Genomic DNA, 22,016 nt, shown 5'->3' on the forward strand with positions numbered 1-22,016 from the left:
AAATGTCTGCAAATGAAAATAAGATGTTTGCAGTGAAACTTTAAATAAAGTGAATTGGATGAAAGAAAGAAATGTATAAAAATAGATAAACAGAGATTCAACAAAAAAATTAAATATCAGAGTAAAAAAATAAAAATGCAAAGAAATGTACATTTAAGTTAAATTTCGACCCTGAACTTTCCACTGAACTACAGCATATATGAGAAATGAATATGTTAACATAAGATGTTTATGACTTAGGCCTACAACACTGTTGTAAGAAACAGCAAACGCCTTTTAAATTTGATGAGGATTAAATTAAGATGATTTTTTAAAATTATTTTGGTAGTTAATTATATTTCAGGATAATCACAAACAAACAAATGTTAGAACAAAACAAAGTGAATATGTGAGAAATGGGCCTACATTTTATTCTCCTCGATGCAGTGCGCACCTAAAACCACAGAGTGGCGATAAAGCACCAATGACCACTTTTTTTTACAATATGAGATCATTATATACTATATATTATATTACTTTAATCCAAACATTGAGATTAAAACAAAGAATATTTTTGGCTCTGTGATTGGTCAATAAGTTTATTTTTTATATTATTATTTTTTTTTAATGTTTGAGAGTTTTTTCTTATTAATTTATGCAGTAATTCTTGCAGTTATGCATCACATTTATTTTTGAAGTTATTTTAAAATATTTAAATAAGAGTTTAAAATATTTAATTTGGTAACCCAAGTAACAGGGTTTAAAAACTATGTAACTGTTGTACAGTAATTAAAAATGTTGTTTAGTTTTAGGAAAAGTGTCACACAACTACCCTCCCAATAAATTGACATTTTTTAAATTATATATACTGCAGTTCATGTAGCCTAAATGTATATGTGCTCTACAATAGTGCATATTCAGCAGAATTAAATCAATATACAATGCAGAAAACAGACCTTTGCCCACAACGCTGACATATTGAGAAATGAGTATGTCTTAACTTTGCTGGAACAAAGTGACCTCAACACACACTGATAACAGAGAGAAAACACTCTTACAAGTGCAGACCAAGAAATCACCTAGTAATCAGAAAGCAGTTTTCAGCCACACTTAAAATATTTTTTAAATGTTCATAAACAGCTTAATATCAGTGCAGATATTTTTTAATGACCGTCAAACCCAAATACAGTGGCTGTTCATGTTAGTTTTATTGCAGTCAATAATAAGAACAGAACATGATGAAAATCAGTTTATTTTTCACACTGCAAAGGAAATCGATAAGGTAACATACAGATTTGTGAGTTTATATGACCATGAACAGCCAGAATGTACAAGCTTCATTAATGTATACTGCACATTACAGGTGAGAAGTCCAAAAATATTATTTACCCATCGCTGTTACCCACATCGGCTCAGTGCACTGTATAATGACAGTAAAAAACAGCTTATCACTTAGAATTGTACATACACTGTACTTTATGCATAATGTGACACGGTCTGTGAAATCCAGGCTAACGTCTCATAATGTCATGATGGGATTAAAAGCATTAAAGTTTGATTTCAATACTTCACTTTGATTTTAAGGTTATATTTTCACAAAATGTTCTTTACAGGATGATTTTATGGAGAAATCAATAAATAAAAAAATAACTTCAGCTGGGTTTTTACAAACTGGGTCACAATTGATCACAATTTAATATATTCACAATTAATTTTTTTTACAGGTGAGTATTTCAGTATGTACTATGTTACTAGAAAAAAATATTACTAAACCTGAAACAAAAAAACTGCTGCATAATAGCTATTCCACATAAACGTAAATCAATCTGTGATGAAAGAAAGCATTAATTTATATTGTAACTAAAGCCTGGAGTAGAGTCTGTTTTATTTGCATGCAAACACAGAGGTGAGGAATTGCAACAAAATGCAAAGCATCTCCTAGTGATAGGCCAATATATTTTGATTTTTTCGGCCAGTAAATTTCTCTATTACTTAAATTTGTTGTTTGTAATGAAAAGACACACAGTGTCACTCGATGTAAAGCCAAAGTCTGACAGACAGTAAAATGACCAATCATTATTCACTTTTTAACATGACGTTATGTTGTGTCACACACAAGACCACACTAGTTCAACACACTTATTCAAACAATACCCTGAGATGTCAGATCCACCTATATTAAGTATATTTATAAATCTTATGAATAACAAATGTTTATTAGTTTCACCAATTTTCTGTTTGTCTCTTATTTACTGTAATAACATTTGTGTTTATCTGCCTCCAAATCGGCCGTACAGCTTTCTTAATATCGGTCTCGGCCATAAACCCCCCATATCAGTCGACCACTAATCTCCTGGGCTACATGCTACATTCTCCTAAATGTAGGCAAGGTTTCAAAAATCTGCCGGTGCACGTACAGTACAGCGGACCCAAATGTACACGTAAAAATTTAGTATTATGGATGTGTTTCTAAACAACATGTGCATCATCAAGTCAAAACAAGTCTAATCCTACATTTACCCTGAAAAGCAACAAGTCAAGGCACTGGGGTTTCTGGGATTCATCAGCGGAGATTAAAAATCACTCTGCATTTTAATTGGCCAGTTGCTTAAACTTGGTTACGTGTTACAAAATCCAAGGTAGCCACCACACTTCTTTGTGCGTACACCAACAAACTATACTGCAAGTACAGAGTAGTGCAATGACAAACGTATTAAAGCCACAATATGTAAGATTTTTGAAATAAAATATCCAAAAACTACTTGCACAGTGTGATATACTTACATTATCCCAAAAGTTTCCAAGAATTTGTAAATCCAAAGAAATTCCTGTTTTAAATAATGTCTCGTTGCTTGTCTACCTTGTAATTGTCGCTCTTTTAGTGACTTAATATTAGGGCTACTACACGATATTGAGAAAATATGCGTTATGCGATTCTACCATTAAATGTTGTGATAACCGTGTTTCTTGCGATATATAATTCCCCCAGAAAATATATATATTTTTAATTATACTGAAATAAACAGGTAATACATATGTAATTAAATCTAATTCAGGAAAAAAACAATTTCAGACATACCGTTCTATTTAGGCACAGGTTGCAATTTAGGAGTGCACCGATAAATGCTGATATACACTATAACACGTGTCCGATAACTATTCTGAATCACACAGGCGATATTATTCACAGCTATTTCATGTACTACGGCTTTTGATCAGCAATTCCTTATCGATCTGAAATCACTGTTAGTTTGAGTCGTTTATAACATGCATTTGAAAAAGCAACACTCGTCAAACATAATCATTATACATGTTCTTTATTATCATGAAAATACCTGAAGAACAGCAATATAAATATATCCTTAAGCCATTTCCTGAAGCTGCGTGTCATAGCTGCTTGTGTAATGGTTCTTTGTCTGCAGCGCATATTTAGCTTCTGCACGAGAGCGCCCCCTGGCTTTTGGATGTAGCGGCATTTCACCGTTGATTCAAGCCGATAGGTTCACCTTTGTGCTGCAGTCTAGCCTATAGTATAACAGTATAACTGTGGGTTCACACCAGATGCGAGTTCACACAACGATTTGTGCGAGTAGATTACATACAAAGTCAATGCAAAGACATGATCAGAAGCGTCCGCATTGGGTTGCGCGATTCCTGCGAAAATGCACTATTCACCTCAAACGCGCCTTTGCGCAAGTTGAAAATATTCAACTCAAGCAAAAAATTCGCATGACACAAAGTTAAATCCTGCGAGTATTCTAGAGCGAGCAACGCGATGCTAGGCGTTTGGTGTGTACGTAGAATATAAGACCTACTTGGTAAATATTGCGTAAGGCCCCCTCTGAATGAATCTACGCATGCAACACACAAATGCTAGACACGCAAAATAAATGTTAAATTATCGTAACTTTCAACAATAGAGATATCGCATACACAATTACCATGTCAGCTGCAAAATTTTTTCAATATACCGTGCAGCCCTACACTATCCTCAGTTTCCGGTTGTAAAAACTGTGGCAATGCAAGTGGACAAAAGCGTTAGCGGCAGGTATACAGCATCTAGTACGTAGTTGTTCTGCCTTTCAGCTAATTAATTACGATGACATAAAATAAAAAATTTATTAAAAAATATATATTTTAAAATAAAATAAATTCATTACCTCATCCATGAACATGATTATCGAACTCCATACATCTCCAGATGGTGAAAACATCACCTCCCATCGTTCCACTCTCCTTCATAACGTCGTTTAGCTTCGTCTTTGTTAATAGTGACCTCTAGTGGTGAAAATCTACATATTGTGGCTTTAACAGATTAATACTGACAACTTCAGGCAATCATAAAATACATGTATTTACTTTGGCAATGTTTGTCACGCCCATAATCATTACATAAAAGTTAAGTTCAAGCAGACAAAGCAAGAAAATCAGTAATAGAGATTTGAATGCATCATTTCCACACTGCAGACCGTCTTTATGACAAGAGGGACACCCTGAACATCTGCAACTATAAGCTGAATTTTAACTTGCTTTACCCATCAATAATTGAGCAGAACTGGAACAAAATTGTGGATCACTAAAAGAAAAATTACAAAATTGTGTTTCCAATTCATTCATTTTAGCTACCCTCTCTTTCTCTCCGTTAGCACAGCATTAATATTTAAAAACCTATGACTGAATTAAACATCTTTCCAAGTAAATGTTGAATTTACTGCCACATTTGAATTTATAGTGGCATTTTCCAAGCAACACATCCACAGGAAGTTTGTGTATACAGAATTCATACAGAGAGGAAGTTCCACTCCCATCATTCTCTCAGCGCATTACCGCTCATTGTAAAACGCCAGATAAGTACACAACTTTTACACCTAAAATTCAATGTGACCTGAATTTAAACATCAGGGTCATGCCACCGTTCACAGCCCAAGGAAGAACAGAGGATTATGGGAAAACTATTTTGCATTTCATTGCATCATGAGCATACAAATGTCTGACAGGCTTGGCCACAATAGAGCATCAGTCCATCACTGGGGTTATTTTGTTTTCCAGGCAAAAGTGCACACAGTACTGGTGAAATACAGCCACAGTCTATATGATTGTGGGAAACGTATTGTTGATGGAGAGATGGTACAAGAGTGCAGGATGGGTGGGATATACGGGTAAACATCTTCAGGAACTTCAAACATCCCGTTCAGGAACTTTTAATGCGATATCAATGCATGGTGCAATCACATACTCCTTAATAGTGTTCATCTAGTTCTGGTAGAGCATTGCATTAGCAGTGCAAAGGTCATGTGTTCAATTCCCATACAGGGAATGCAAAATGTATGCACCGAATGGAAAAGCATCTGCCAAATGCACGAATGCAAATCATGTGATGCTGAGGCCAACAAATTTATACCCCTGTTCAAATGTGTCAGATTAACAAAAATCTGTAAACAAAACCAAAAACATTACATTCTAAGAATGTGAATGTAAAATAAATACCTATTAAAAATTAAGGTGGTCAAATTAAAACAAAACAAAATCTAAACAAATCATATTGCCTACACCTTTGGACCCACAGTCAGGTACATTATATTACTAAAAATAAAAGGAGTAATTATGACAAGCCAAGGTAAATAAACAAAATGGGCACCAGAGAAGCACAGCAGTAGGCCACTGTGCCATAGACCAAATACCGATAAGAGATTTCCACATGTGCGTTTTGCCTAGCCTTCCGCACGTCGTCCGACGGCACGCGGAAGATCCTGCACGCCACAGGGATCGCCACCATCTTCATGATAGCCCTAACAGCCAAAAGCACGGCCACTCCCACCAGGAGACGCATAATTGAGCGGCCCAACAAAGCCCCGTCTATCAAGGGCATGGCGAGCGGCAGAGCTTCCGTAGAAGGATCCGGCAGCACACCCAGCTGATAGTTGAGACGGGACGCCAGGGCCGCACCGGAGGCAGTGGCCAACGCCTGAGCGGTGTCGCCACGGGAGGTGCTCCACGTGTCCAGGGAGAAGGCCACCAGGCTGAAACCAACATGCGAGATCAAGATAGCCAGAGGGGCATAGCTGTGGGACAGGTAGAATTCATCAATGTCATCCAACAAGGGCTGAAGAACTGCTAGGATTAGCACGCTGTAGAGGAAACCCGTGATCACCTCCTGTAAGATACGAGAAAAGAGAAGTCAGAGATTAACCAACAGCTGCTGTTTCAGCAAAAATGTGAATGCACGAGATCAAATGAATGGATATTAAAACATTTTCCATAAATGTTTCTGCACAAATCTGGTATACAGATACAAACATCTCTTCATGTACTATTTTGCACATGATTGTGTAAGTTGTTTTTTCCAAATTTAAAGGGAAAATTTTCATTACCGCAATGTGATTTGGGTTCCTTGACATGGAAATATTTATAATTTAAAAAATCTAAAAAAAATAAAAAGCTTCAGTGCATGTTGTACTATAAACATTTACAGTAAAGAAACATGTGGTATTTGGTGATCATTGGTAAATGTAGAGACAATAATAAGGAATGTTAATGTGTCCAAGAACAATTTTCTCATCCTCCGCAACAATTTTCAATCATCGTTTAAGCCCTCAAGGAAATAACATTTTCAAAAAAATTGTTGGAAGGGACATAATTGACTGTGACACTCAAGATGGCTACCAAGTAAGCAGTTCTTATTAAACGTTGTTTGTCATAGTACCTAGACAACTTTTTAGTTCTCATTACCGAAACATGAGATTGTATTTAATGTAATATCATGTTGCGGTAATGATCATTTTTGATAATGATAATCTAAAAAAATGTAAATAATTCTATAGAAAATATTTTGTACATTTTAAATATATGTGCAAAAAATGGCTTCAAGGGGTTTTTAAAAATTCTGATGCTGGACACCTTCTAAATCTGAATTTCGTGAGAATCACCCTTTTGCATCTGAGCTCCTCATTTCATTATGTAAAACTGCCCCGTTTAACACGTTAAAGATGTTTAGTGAAAACCTTGGCATACAGCAGGCTGTGTTCACACATCACTGATCTGGATAAACACTGAAGTCTATATGGAGGTACACATGACTCCACTGAGTACAGAATTATCAAGATGCCAATGATTTTCAGGAACATCCAGCCAAACTCAAACACTGGGTAGACTAAACACTGCATTCATTACCTTTAAAGGACGTCCACTCATTTATTTTAGGATTACAGGTTAAGAGCTCAAAAACATGGCATGTGAATATTATATTGGGTTTGAAACACACCTCAGCCTCTATTTTGTGGGTAGATCAATGTGTGTGGCACGCAAGTTTGAGATTAACATTTCTTTACTTGCAAATTCTGTTTCTACCACCTCACACTTGATCTTAAGCCCGGAGTATAGTCTGTTTTAACGTGTATGCACACGTTCAAATGCAGAGCCTTGCAAAGTATAGTTTATTTGATTCGTAAACATACACAGACATTCCAAACATGCACGTTGCGACAAAATGCTGGGCTACATACTACTTTCTCCTGTATGCACATACACGACCTGCGCATACAATGTACGCAGGGTTTTTAAAAATCCTGCAGTGCGTGTACAGTACGCGCACACTCTTCTGATGACGAAAATTGCATCACGCGCACTCTACACGGACCCTTGCACGTTTAAAAAAAATTAGGGATGCACGATATATCGGCCGACATATCGTTATTGGCCGATAACTGCTTATTTTTAGTATTATCGGTTATCGGTCTGATAGCAAAATTAGGCCGATAAATGAAAGCCGATAAGTTATGGATTATTTTGGTTTGTTGAACCACTTCACTTGCTCATTGCTGGCCATGTGGAGTTTTGATTGGTGCTTTCTGTGACATAGCACGAAGATGACACGTGTTGCGGGCTTAAGAAGAGTATGCTAGTCTGGCGCATACCACTTTTAGAGTTTTTCATTGTGAAAATAATATGAATATTTATCGGCCTATAGATATCGGTTATCGGCCCCCAAATACAAAGAGTTATCGCTTATCGGTATCGGCCAAAATTTCCATATCGGTGCATCCCTGAAAAAATGGGACTATACTTCGGCCTTTAGACTGCAGCTTTGCAGAAAAAATTAGAAACTGCTTTTAAAGGTCACATATGGTCAAAACTGAAATTTTGTGGCTTTTTTCATGCTAACTGAGGTCTAGGGGCTGTTAGTACCATATAAGTTTCAAAACAGTCATTTAAGAGTCAAATTCACACAGCCTGCTTGAAGTAGCTGTGAGTTAAAACGGTTCGTTTGTACTTCCGTGAAGTTGCTACATCACCGAGAGACAGTCGCCGCCTTCAGTCTCCACCCCGAGCACTGTCCACCGTCCACCACCCCACCCTCTTTTTGCCAAACAAACTCCTAATATCACACCACGTGAGAAAATGCTGTTCAATTGATGGATGCCTGGAAACTAAATCATTGCAAAAGCTTCTGAAAACATGAATATACGAGAACAATGGTTAATATTCATTTAATTAGAAATTCCTCAACAAATAGTTCGACTTTAGCCGTCTGTTCTAAACATTTCACAAGTGACTGCTTCAGTATGGCAGTTTAATGCTGGTTTCTCCAGGAATCTACTCAAGGATGTTGCAATCCTTACTTTGTTGGATCCGACCTCAAATCCACAACCCGTAAGTAAACATATTAAGCAGGGCTGCACGAAAACTTGCACGCGATTCACACGCGCATCTCGTTGTTAGTAGTAAAGCGGCATCACCTGCTCTCAGAACCGGCTGCCGGTTGCCACTTCTGAAAGCAGCTGATGGTGATTTACTACTAATCAATGAACCAGCTTTACTGAAGAGGTGCGCGAGACAATCGCATGCGATTTATCAGCAGTCCTAACTTTTAGTTTTTTTTTTTTTTAGATATTTTTGATAGAATATCTGTTGGAAATCAGATGTTGTTTGTATTCTTAAGTTACAGACACGAGCCCTGTTGGTGTCTGTTTGTTTATTGAGTTAAACATGGTAAGGTTAAAATCTCTAGTCTCTGTGTCTGTTGGTTTACTAACCTAACATTTAGTGTCCAGAAACTAACACTTAGTGTAATTCCAGGGTTTCCCGCAGCACTTTTCAGTTCGGGCGGCCCACCTAAGCTGGGATACCCTACCACCTTAACTAGGTCGTCCAAGTGCATCTCGGAGAATAGCGTGGACGCGCTTCACACCGCGAGCGGGCACGCGCGCCACATGGCCGAAATGAGAGAAAGACATGGTCCGTCACTGTCGGGAGGATAACTAGCCTTTTGATACAACATTTAATTCATTACTACATAACACATCTAGTATGTGTTCATTTTCTGTCATAGTTTCTTCAAAATTGAGTTTTATTTGAGTGTTTTACATTCACAATATTTTCATCATGACGCGTACGCCCCGCCCCTTTGATTGCCACGCCCCCCGCCCCTCCCACCTGCACAACCCTACCACCTTAACTAACAAATTTTCTGCGGGAAACCCTGAATTCCATGGGTAACTTTATTTCAACTGTGTATTTCACTCATAAAGCAACAGGCCTATCAGAAGATAGGCTCATGAATATTACTTATTACAGGCAAAATGACCTGTTTTTAGCAGAGCTCCTGAAAGAGGAGCTGTAAAAAATATATAGAGATTGTTTTTGGTACTTAAACTGCAAATATATATTGATGTGTGCTCTTTAAAACAATCACTGACTTTTTGCCCTTGCATTTTCTTCTACCTTGTCTTTTTGTTTGAGCAGCATCTTGTACAGCATCTTAATGAAGAGAGAACTTTAATATCATGCTCCTTATCTTTAAAGGGACCATGGCATGAAAATCTGACTTTTTCCATGTTTAAAGAGCCAGTAAGATGACAATTTTAAGCATCCTATCACTATTTATAAGTCCCAGACAACAGGTTTAAATGCATGCAAGGTCAAAAAACACTGTAATTTTCTCAAAATATAAATTTAAAATTACCCCATTTCTCAGAGATCCCCAAACGATTCGTGTGAAGCCTTTCAACGACTCAGCCTGCCTAAACCCCACCTTTCAGTAGCCTACTCTGCTCTGATTGGTCAACTGACAGAGTGTCTTTGCACACAATGCACAGATCACAGATCAGTCTCACAGACCAACAACAGTGCAACATGTATTGACCTCGTGCTAACATGATTTACCGAGAAGACATTGTCAACATCAATACACATCATTCATCATTAATCCAAGCAATAAAAACGACAATTGAAACTAACATTTTACACTCATTTAAGCATTTATTTAAACTATAACCGGGTCATAGCAAAACCTTAAATAAGCATGCATTAGCCGTTTGCTAACGTGACTCTCTGACAGTAAATTAACAGTTTAAACACACAACATCATTCATCATTAATCCAAACAATACAAACGACGATTGAAACTAACAATTTTACACTCATTTAAGCATTTATCTAAACTAACCGGGTCATAGCAAAACTGCTTGCTATCGTGGCTCTGACAGTATTAGAGTTTAAACAACAATATCATTCATCATTAATCCAAGCAATAAAAACGACTATAGACATTTTACACTCATTTAAGCAAGTATGTAGCTATAATCATACTTACAGGTTGTGGTTAGGAGACGCATGTTGTTCCAAATAAAGTGGGTACTGAACCATCTTTCATTGCCAAACGTCTAAATCCCTCCGTTAAAAATTAATTTTAACCACTGATTCTTCACAGCCAGACACATTTAGTATATCCCTCCTTGAAAAAGTCTCCTTTGTTAGTGAAAACAACAAAAGCTGAAAACAGCGTGAGCTGATGTTTACACTCACACACTAGCTAGCTGTGGGCGGGTCATAGTTTTCGTTTCTCCCGCAGGCAAGGCTGTAGGCGGAGATTAGTATCTCATGTGACGTGGATAAGTTCGTGTGACGTGGATAATATCAGGAAGAAGACTCACTCCCTATAACGACTCGTTTCAGCGATTCAGAGTCAACTCCCTGCTTTAGAAGCCAATAACTTTATTAATCGTGCACTTTTTGGTTCAACTACTTTACACGTCGTTTACATTGATGGACAGCTACACGACACACTGCAATAAAGGTTAGTTTCGATTTTGGATCTGTGTGGCTCTTTAAGTGCTATAATTGGGTTCCCAGTGCTTCTATCAACCTAAAAAATGTGAAAAAGAACATCCCAGTAACTTAGTTTTGGTAAACCATTTTCTGCAAGCACGTGAAAAATTTGGTCATTGAAATTTGGCTCTCCGTATGATGTCATAAGGAGCTCTTATTATAATAATACCGGCCCTAAATCTGCACTATCAAAGCACAGCACTGCCATTTAGTGCAGAGAGAAAGAGAGAGAAAATAATTCACAGCAAAATTGAGTTTGAATTGCAACAAACCACCATCATTGCGATCAGTGTTTGAATTTCATCCGCTCATTTCCATTTTAATGGACACACCCAAAAACGCCACTTTTTTGCTCAGGCCTACAAAGTGTCAATTTTAACATGTTATAATAAATTATCTGTATGGTTTTTTGAGCCAAAACTTCACATGTGTGCTCTGGGGACACCAAAGATTTATTTGACATCTTAAAAAAAGTCTTGTGACATGGCCCCTTTAAATCTTCCTGTAGCTCAACTGATAGAACATTGGGTTAGTAGTGCAAAAAGGTCATGGGTTCGATACCAGGGAACATGCATGCTGATAAAACGGATACCTTCCTTGTAATGCACTGTAAGTGTCTTCGGATAAAATGCCAAAATTTAATGTTAATAAGTGACACAAAGTGTGGTAAAGGCCCACTTAAGTGCCTTGGAACAGGCAGCATTATTTAATGTGGTAACATTTGTATAACTGAAACAAAACTGGAACTTTCAAGACCACCCCCTTTTTTTAAATAACCAATTGTGTTTCATCTAAGGCACAGTCCAGCAAATACTGTAACAAAACTTAAGGGCGAGATGCTTCATTATTTAAAGAACATTTGATTGGACATGAAATCTGATGAAAAGCTAAAGTGCAGGGTGATGTCATTTAGCGAATTTGCAAAACTACAGGTTTTGAATGCTTATAAACTGGTATGGTCCAAAACACTGACAACATTTTCATACAAAAGAAAAAAAGTTAAATTTTAATTTTATAGGGGCTTTAAATAACTTAATAGGCCAAGCATCAATCAAATCCTATCCACTCTTTATTAAAAACTTTGTTACTTGTGTCGCCTGATCTAACGTACTGCGTTGAAGGTTAACATGTTCAAAGTTAACAGTAGATTAGAACATGAACTTGAGAACTTGAAGACATTATGATCTGATGACTATCGTCTTTGTGTGATATATTCATGCTGAGGTTCACATAAAAAGGGTCAAAGGAACGTGCAGATGAAGGAAGTGTCTAATGACTGGAACTCAAACAATTATGACAAAAACTCTTTCTCTAAAGAATGCAGAAATCTCTGACAGACATACTGTATGGACTTATAGCCTGTTCAACCTGTTCATAAAGTACTTTAAATATGCATGCACAGGTGCACACGTGTCTTGTACTGCTCTACCTTTCCCTATATAGAGTATACACATACCACTGATCATTGTGATATATAAGCTTTAGGGACAATGTGAAGAGCTCAGATGCAAAAAAAAAAAGGAAATTCTTGTAAATTAGCAGTTTTTATTAGGCTCTTATATTTAGGTTCAGTAATTTTCACTTAATGGCAATAAAAAGTAGCCTGGCTCCGCCCTCCTACGTGCTTCCGCTTAATTTTCATTTCGCTTCAGTACTACGTCTGGGACTGCTCTGTAGAGTTTCGTTTTCTCCTTCAAAAATCTGCAGGACCAATCAGCGAACAGATGGGGGTGGCTAAGAACGATGATGTTGAGGTCGTGCGTCAGTTTGAGTTGTAGTTCAGTAATGGCAGCGGAGAAAGACGTGAGAAAATATATTCGGTCCGTTGTTGCAAAACTGCCAAAAATACAGAAGTTAAAGCCGGAGCAAGAACCAGGTTTGCTAAGTTTTGTTTGTCTGATTATTCTTACTTGTTGTTTCCGGACGGTTTCGGCACATGATATATGTCACGACTACACGTTAGCGATTGGCTATGGCAGATTCTGAGAGACTCTGGGCAGATCCAATAGTTTTTAACTTCAACAGAGGACCCTCCATAACGGAAGTAACACTTTGCAATGGAGTGTGGCCAGACTCTCTGTACAAATGAAATGAATGTACGAGAGTCTGGTTGGACCAGGCTAAATAAAAAGGTTATTAGTCAGTAAATGAAATGCCTTATTTTTTACAAATGGCACTTTTGTCATTTAACAAATTTGACTGCCTTTTGCTGAAAATGTTACATTCTAAAAAAGTTTTCAGTCACTCTTTACTGTCCTTTCTAAATAAAGGTTAAAAGCTTGAAAATTCAGTCAATATCCAAATATGTTTGCACCAAGACATCCAATTGTTCTTCCGTGCACTTAGAGGGCTTTGCTGAAAAAATTGCTGTGCAGTTTAACGCATTCTGCCAACAAAGTGGTATTTCTGAATGGTCTGAGGCCGGGATTACGCGAATTTAAAGTGAAAGTGTTTGATGAATGTATGCATGTATGTATGCTATTTTGATGGAGGTGGCGTTTAGTGGCTTTTGCATCTGAGCTCTTCATAATTGCGACTATGTGGCTATATAAATAAACTAAGAATGGAGCCTACATGGACTCTTACAAACTTAAGAGAATTAAACTTCTCCCACAACACTCGAAAAGTACAAGACTTCCTAAATCATTGAGTCTGCAGATTTACACCAAGATGATTCATGCATCCTCACTCAAAGCACAGCATTAAATTTACAAGGCTCCCATCACCTAGGCAACCAGCATCTGCTGTCTAATTTTGGCAGCAAAATTAAATAGACAACAATCCTGTCTTTAAAACACATATCAAGTGTGTAACTGCAAGTCATTTACGATTGTTACACTACACATACCATCAGCAACCCTGCAAACGACTACACAACATGGCAACTCTGAGGAATAACACAAATCTAACCAGATGTCTCTCTGATTTCTGATCTATTCATCTTAGAGACTGGCAAAATGTAAATGATCAACATTGGCTCTTGTAACCCCAGGGGAAGTAATTATCCAAACACGAGTGTTCAATCATCCGATGATACAGAGTCAGCCGTGATGACTCACTGATTTGTTTAGTTCCTGGCGTGCTACTGATGGACAGAAACTACAGCATAACACATTACATTGCTTCACGCTTCTTGAACAGTTCCCTAAATTTTAGTCACGAAGCTGCAATAAAAGTTTCAAAAAAGCTGTGGCTATACATTACAGTGAACAGCTGAAAGGGGCTGAGCAGTAAACCAAAGATATTAAGGTCAATGACATTTAAAGGGATAGTTCACCCAAAAATTCTGTCATCATTTTCATCATCCTCATGTTGTTGTAAATCTGTATGAATTTCTTTTTTCTGATGAACACAAAAGAAGATATTTTGTTAAATGATTGTAAGCACACAGCAGATTACAATCATTAAAGGAACAGTATGTAGGATTGTGGCCAAAACTGGTATTGCAATCACAAAACTTGTGGCTAAAACTGGTACTGCAATCACACAGCTAGTGGCCAATACACAAAATTACAACATAAACATCAGTTGAGGGCTGCAACTGATCTTTTTAAATGACAATATTCTGGCCAGAACACTGTTGTGAGTGATATAAGTATTTGAAATGAAAATGATTTCTTAATGTCTAGTGACATATAAGAGCCATTTTATGATTAATTGATATAAATTTATTACATACTGTTCCTTTAACTACCATAGTAGGAAAAACACATATTATGGAAATATTGCGATGTTAAGATATTTATTAAGACATTTCAATAAATGATGGTAAGCACACAACTGACGGTACACATAGAATTCAATCATATTGGTTTTTCCTGCTATGGAAGTCAACAATCAACTGTGTGATTGCTTACCATCTTTATCAAATATCTTTTTTCATGTTCATCAAAAACAAAAATCAAATTCATACAGGTTTAGAGCAACATAAGGATGAGAAAATAATAACAATTTTCATTTTTGGGTGAACTATCCCTTTAACAATTATTTCTTGGCAAGGCTTACAGGTTCAATCGATTGAGCGATATTACATTCGATTTCAACAGAAACTTCCAACTTTTAGTAGTGTGATAACACATTCTGCTTGTTCTCGTGCAAGCACTTAAACTGAACAACTACATATTTAACTATTTCACAATGATTTAAGTGTGTTGTTAAAAATTGTACTCACCAGCACAGAGTGCATGCCCATATAAATCCTGCTGACGCACACAAGGATGCACCAGGACAGAGCTACACCCAGTCCAAACATGAACGGATACTGTGAAGCATAAACAGCATCAAAGAGTTAGTACAGAAACATGACTATAAATCTCCTTACATGTGGTTTCTAATATTATCCTGTCAATAAATTAAAATTGTATTCCTAGGAAATTAATACTGCCTATATTTCTATCAAACCAAATACTGTGTTACATTTGAATCTACATATTAAGTTGGGATTTAAGATAATATTTTAACATTTGGGTGAATTAAAGAAAAAAAAAGAGGTATTTCAGACTGAGTTATAACTGGCAATGGCATTCAAATGAATTTTAAAAATGTCCTAATAATATGTACCATTTAGGTACATATATGTATACATTTGGTACCAATATGTACCTATGAAATGCTAATATGAATACCAATCAGGTACTAATATAGGTGCAAATGTGTGCTTTATGACAGGGTACCGCCCCAGTGACAGCTAGAGTCAATTTTTCTGACAGTGCAGTGTCGATTAAAAATGCTTCTCATTTGCAAGTTTGCCCAAATGCGCTTTCAGAACGGTTTAAATATGCTGCTTCATTAACTGTGCTGCATGCAAGCAAAGACTGCTTAAGGGACAGAAAGACATGAAGAATAACCTAAAAGCTTATTTTCGTTGAAGCATTACATAATAATGCATTTTTAATATCAGCATTCGTTGCAGTTTCAGTTCTCTTTGCTGAACTGAGAAAAGGCAAACCATTAACCATCATTGTTCAGCTTTCCAATCATATTGTATGTTTATCACCAGCTGTGACTTAAAACCAAACAGCCAACAACCTTAATTGCCATTCATGTTCGCAGCAGGTCTCCCTTAAAAACTGATGAAAAGGCCAGGTGCCACAATCCCTGGTTTTGTTTGAAAAAAGGTTTTGAGGTATCCAGATGAGATCTTTTATACTGTCACTCTTATCAAAGACAGCCTGTTTTAATTCAAAGCCTGTTCCAACTTGAAACAGGATTTGTGATGTGTTTAAATTCAATAAGCCAAAGCTGCAGAGAAGGAAAAGGAAACACGATTGAGGCTATTGTTCCTAGCTTCCGCTTATATCTAACCAGAGAAAATAAACTACAAGGATGCATTTTGTGACAAAAACCTTTTAATATTTTAAGGGGCGGTTTCCTGGACAGGGATTAGGCTAGGGCTGTGTATCGCCAAAAATTTCCTGATACGGTACGTATCCCGATACACGGCCACGGTACGGTGCACATCACGATACATGACTATTTTGAATTACATTTTTGTTCAGAATTTAGTAACATCATCATTATTACTATTATTCAGACGTACACTGAAAGTGAAAGTTTACCCCGCTACCTTTCACTCTACGTACTCTGCGAGTCACATGCATCCTTTCCATATGGATCACGGATCAACAGCAATTCATCACGCTACTTTCAAAAGTGCATCCGAATTGATACGGAAGGTGCTGTATCGATGCGTGCATCGTCATGCGTTCATGACAACATATCATCGTATCAATATTTTGAACACAGCACCAGATTAGACTAGTCCTAAAATAAATTTAAGAGCTGTCTTTCCCGACATATCTTAAAACACATCAGTGCCATTTGTTTTGCATCAAAATGCACACAAGAAATACTTTAGTAAGGCATGTTTGTTGAAACTAGTTATATTTCCTGATTAAACTAAGGCCTAGTCCTGGCTTAAAGGGACATTCCACTTTTTTTTGAAAATGTTCTCATTTTCCAGCTCCCCTAGAATTAAACCCTTTATTTCTTACCGTTTTGAAATCCATTCAGCTGATCTCTGGGTCTGGCGCTAGCAATTTTAGCACAGCTTAGCACAATCCACTGAATCTGACTAGACCACCAGCATCGCGCAAAAAAAAGAGTTTCAATGTTTTTCCTATTTAAAACTTGACTCTTCTGTAGTTACATTGTGTACTTGGTTACTTTCAATAGCAGGGGACTATTTTCGGGCAGTGCGTATTATCACTATGCCTGTTGCAGCCATGTTACATCAGCAAAGTCCTTGATTATTACGTCAGAATGAGAATATAGTTCCTAGCCATATCTGCCTAGTAAATCACAATTTTAAAATAGAAAAAATATTGTAACTTTTTATTTATTTTTTGCCGGATGCTAATGGTCTAATCAGATTCAATGGATTGTGCTAAGCTATGCTAAAAGTGCTAGCGCCAGACCCGGAGACCAGCTGAATGGACTCCAAAACGGCAAAAATCAAATGTTCAACTCTAGGGGAGCTGGAAAATTAGCCTTTTTTTAAAGTGGAGTGTCCCTTTAAGCTAATCTCTGTCCAGGAAACCTCCCCTAAATCTTTAGGAGGTGCAATGCACAACCATCAGCAGTTTTGAGCACTGCTGAGAAAGATGAATAAGAACTCAGATATAAAGTGTATAGAAAACAAGATAAAACCTTGACATATGGCTCTGAAAGCTTGGCAGAATTATGCAGAAGAATTCACAGTTACTGTAATGGTGTTAGTTTTAGAAATAAGTGCTACAAACCAGTGGAGCAATGCACATGACAGCGTTATATAAATGCTTTAATTTGGAATCGTGATTTTCGGATGAACGCCCTAATAATATGGTAAAACAAAACCATACTCCTAGCTAGGTGTAAAGAAAGATGACTTTCATGATGGGTAAATGCTTAAGGAACCGAGATAAATCAAATGTGCTAGATATACTTTGGCACTGAAAGTATTTGGTTGTTTCCAACTCTATTGGTTTGCTTTACAAATGTCATTATGAACCACTAGCTGTTCATGATTAACCCCCCTAAAATCCCTTTGTGTGGTGTATAGGCCTTGTGCTAACAGGATTCATTGGCGTGATGTCATCCACCAACAGAACCAGCAGAGATCACCCTACTGAAAAATCCAGCTAAGACCAGCATAAGCTGGTGGGCTGGTATTAGCTGGTCTCCCAGCTTGGTGTTAGCTGGTATTACTGGTGTAGCAAGCTGGTCTAGCTGTGTTTTGGTCACTTTTTAAGATGGTCAAGCTGGACTTTGCTGGGCAGGCTGGAAGACCAGCTGACCCACCAGCTTGACCACCTTTGCCAGGTTGGGAGAACCAGCTTAGACCTGCTCCTGCCACCTTAAACCAGCTAAAACCAGCTACCAGCTTATGCTGGTCTTTGCTGGATTTTTCTGACAGTTTTCATTAAAACAACACTATTCTCATTATAAACAATGAATCCATTACATTTTTAGTGATGTTTTTTTATTGGATTTAGCAGAGTTTTTAGCAGAGTTCACTGGGTTGAAAGTGGAAGACTTGGTGTTTGGTTATCATCAGCAGAACTGATGGTTGATAACTGGAAAGTTTGTTTTGATTATGATGACAGATGAATACAGGCACAACACACCTAGATTAACAACACAAAGCCAACTTTTACCTGTCTTGCAGGTTTATGCAAGATCACTGATGGGCTTTGTATCAAATATGGCAAATAAGGCAGTGCTCTCCAACCAGGGGTCCGGGGCCCACTAGGGGACCTTAAATGAATTTACATCATATAAAATAAAAAAAGCAATTAAATATGCTAAAATAAACAAAAAAATCGGAATAGTCGGTGTTTGACAAAAATAAACATCTGTCTAATTATGCCAAGGTCTAGAATATTTATAACTGGGTAGAAATCCTGAATGGGAGGGGTATTCAAATACTGCTGTGGACAATGGAGGTGGCTTGGAATAAAACAAACGTTTTAATGAAATGAATGCAAACACAATTTACCTCCCAACGGCTGTATGTGAGCATGAACAGGCTGAAGGGCATTGCGGTTCCGGTCATGGCGTGTGTGGATGGCATGCTGTACTCGGAGTTGTAATACACCTCTACTTTAACTACAGGAGGAGATGCAGGACGGGTCCACCGGATCAGATCTTTCGTGGACTGGCCGATTAACAACACCCAGGCCCACACCACGATGATGCACCGGCTCACATACGGATCCACGTTCCACATAAGAAATGGAAAGAAGACGATGAAGAACATCTCGTTGCCCAGCTCGGTACCAATGGTGAACAAATAGAAGAGAAGCTTGTTCTCGATGATAAACTCCTGTCCGACATCACCAGTCAATGAGTTCCTGCGTAAAGGCGTCACAATTTCTTTGGAGCCCTTCATCTCAATATCTCCCTCGGTCCGGTTTGAGGTTGTTGTTGTGGGTCTGTTGAGATCCCCGGAACATCCATCCTGTTTAATATCCCTATCATTTAAACTTTTTCTCAGCCTTTGTCCCGGAAGTCCCTGTGTTTTATCCCCACCGGCAGCGCAGTCCTCCTGACATTGCCCCGCGCACGCACCGTTGACCGAAAGCCTCGCGTCACCCTCGGACGGTTTTTTAGTAAATGTCCCTCGTACACCACAAAGTTGCTGAAATTTGGCGACGTGGCAAGGGTCTTGTAGATATCGGCATAAGCAAATGAACCTCTTGACCGCGTCGCTTGCCATTGTGAAAGCGAATTAGCTCTTAAACTAAAGCAATAACACGCTCGCTGCTCGTGAGACCCTGCAAACCTAATTTAAACATATGACGCGCGTGCACAGCGGCGCTTTTGACACTAAACGCTGCCAGGTTATAATGTACAGTACATGACTACACTGTGTATATCACGCCACTCTTCTGGAATACTAAAACCACGATTGATGATGGTAAGATAAAGCAGCACGACTAGGAAGTACCCGTCCGTTATTAAGCACCGGAGGGAGGGAGGGCGACGACCATGTGGGCGGAGACGCACTCTAGCGATGACGCACAGTAGGTCTCCGGTTTTTCAACGAGGGTCCGCAGACAGTGAAATGTAAGAAATGGTCGTTTACTTATTTGCATGAAACCGGAGATATAAAAATGGGCAGGGCTTAGTGGCCCGGACGTTTTCTCTAATTGGCCAGGACCGATAAGTTTAAATAATAAATCTATTTTAATTTATTGATTTTATTCAGAATAAATATAATGTATATTTTAAGATATTAGAGCTTTTGAGTTGTTATTTAGTTGTAAATTAGGCAGATTTCAAGGTAGCACGCTGACGGATTGTCACGTGGTGTCTGTTATTTTTCTCAGCGCTGACTGGATGAACGAATCGGCCGTTTCTCAAAGGGAAGGCTGCATCCTTCTTAGGGCGCATTTGTAGGTTGCATACGTCCTAAAGACTGGCTTATTGCAAAATGTTAACAATTATAAAGTTTGCTATTAACTTTAATTAATCGTAAATTGTCGTAATATGTTTATGACTTCCAAATGTAATACTCAGTTAACTGAAATAAACCAGGCTTGATGACGTATGCAGCCTGCATATGCCACCTCCGGAGGATGCATTCTTGCTTTTGAGACACGGCCATCGTTTCGCATTACTAAATACATTTTTTCCCGAAATATATGAGATAATGTTTTTAAGGAAAACTTTTTTAACTGAAAATTATTATTGTTCTAGCATGCAGATTTAGATGTGTCAAGAAGAGATTGAAATCCTGCTACTTTCGGTTACTGAACAATCTAACGCATTAGCGCCCTCAAGTGGAAGCCTTGTTCACTGTGCAAAAAAAAAACAAAATGCTGATGAAATGTAAAATATATTTAACATTTATTAAGCAAGATATAAAAGGCATAGAAAACATAAAATGTTTCATGGTCTTTATGATAAATAAAAAAAATAATGAAGGGGAAGCATTCATATTTCAGAAATGTTTAATTGTTTCCTGGTATTATACATATATTTATTATTTTAAACAATTGTCAAATTAAAAAATATAATTTCCATAAATTTGATAGGGTATACCTTGCAATTTAAAAATTGACTTAATCATATGTATTAATCCCAACAGAATGTTTCTGTAACTCTTTAAAGAGAACTGGATTATAAACTAATAAGATAACAAGATCATCTCTATTATTGAATAAGTCAGAAGCAAATATAACATTTAAAAAAATAAATCTGTATAAAAACAGACCTGTCCACCTGTAATCCCAAACAAGTTTTGAGAAACTGTGGTTTGAAACACACTCTGACACTATCTCTCTGATCTTGCCGTGTTTAAAAATAACTCTGCCTTTATCTGTACCATTGACATAACTTCATAACTTCAGGATTCTACAACATTTCATCATATGGCCAAAAGTATGTGTTAAACAGATTTAATCATTTATGTTTGCACAAATCATAATGCGACATTAACCAATGATACTACAGAAAATAGTGTGCTTTCAATATTACAGCAACAGTTTGGGCAGGGCCTGTTTTCTTTTTCCAACATGACAATGCCTCTACGCACAAAGCAAGGTTCACAAAGAAATGTTTTAGTCTGGTGTCAAAAGACTTGACTGGCCTCTGAAACATCAGTGCCTTGAAGACAGGGTACAGTAATGTTGTCATATTCAGGTCTATACTGTTTTCATTAAAGCATTAATATTTGTTTTGATTGGAATTACTGGAATAATTAAACAGCTTTATTGGAAGGAAGTGTCCATATACACTACCTTTACAACAGATATTACCTTATGAGTATTATTATCTCCTCCAGGCACTTGCAATTGTTATTGTTAAATAAACCAAAATTATAAAAAAATTATTAATTGAAATCTAATAAAATATACACTAAAAATGGTGATAAATTGCACTAAAATCTTTCACTGGCTCGTAATCATATAACCACTTTAAGTGCTGTACAGTATGTGGAACCGTAAGTG

General features: G+C 37.4%; 1 protein-coding gene across 1 annotated transcript; it reads right to left on the minus strand.

The window, feature by feature from the left end:
* Positions 1 to 1,213: 1,213 nt before the first annotated feature.
* On the minus strand, positions 1,214 to 20,152 carry sgpp1a (sphingosine-1-phosphate phosphatase 1a). The gene is made up of 3 exons (XM_055187131.2): positions 19,061 to 20,152; positions 15,257 to 15,346; positions 1,214 to 6,133 (listed from the first exon to the last, which is right to left on the minus strand). The coding sequence occupies exons 1-3, from the start codon at positions 19,778 to 19,780 to the stop codon at positions 5,582 to 5,584; spliced, it is 1,362 nt and encodes a 453-aa protein (XP_055043106.2). The 5' UTR covers positions 19,781 to 20,152; the 3' UTR covers positions 1,214 to 5,581.
* Between the last annotated feature and the right edge of the window lie 1,864 nt (positions 20,153 to 22,016).

The sequence above is a fragment of the Misgurnus anguillicaudatus genome, chromosome 18 (assembly GCF_027580225.2).
Source record: "Misgurnus anguillicaudatus chromosome 18, ASM2758022v2, whole genome shotgun sequence".
Classification (NCBI taxonomy): Eukaryota; Metazoa; Chordata; class Actinopteri; order Cypriniformes; family Cobitidae; genus Misgurnus; species Misgurnus anguillicaudatus.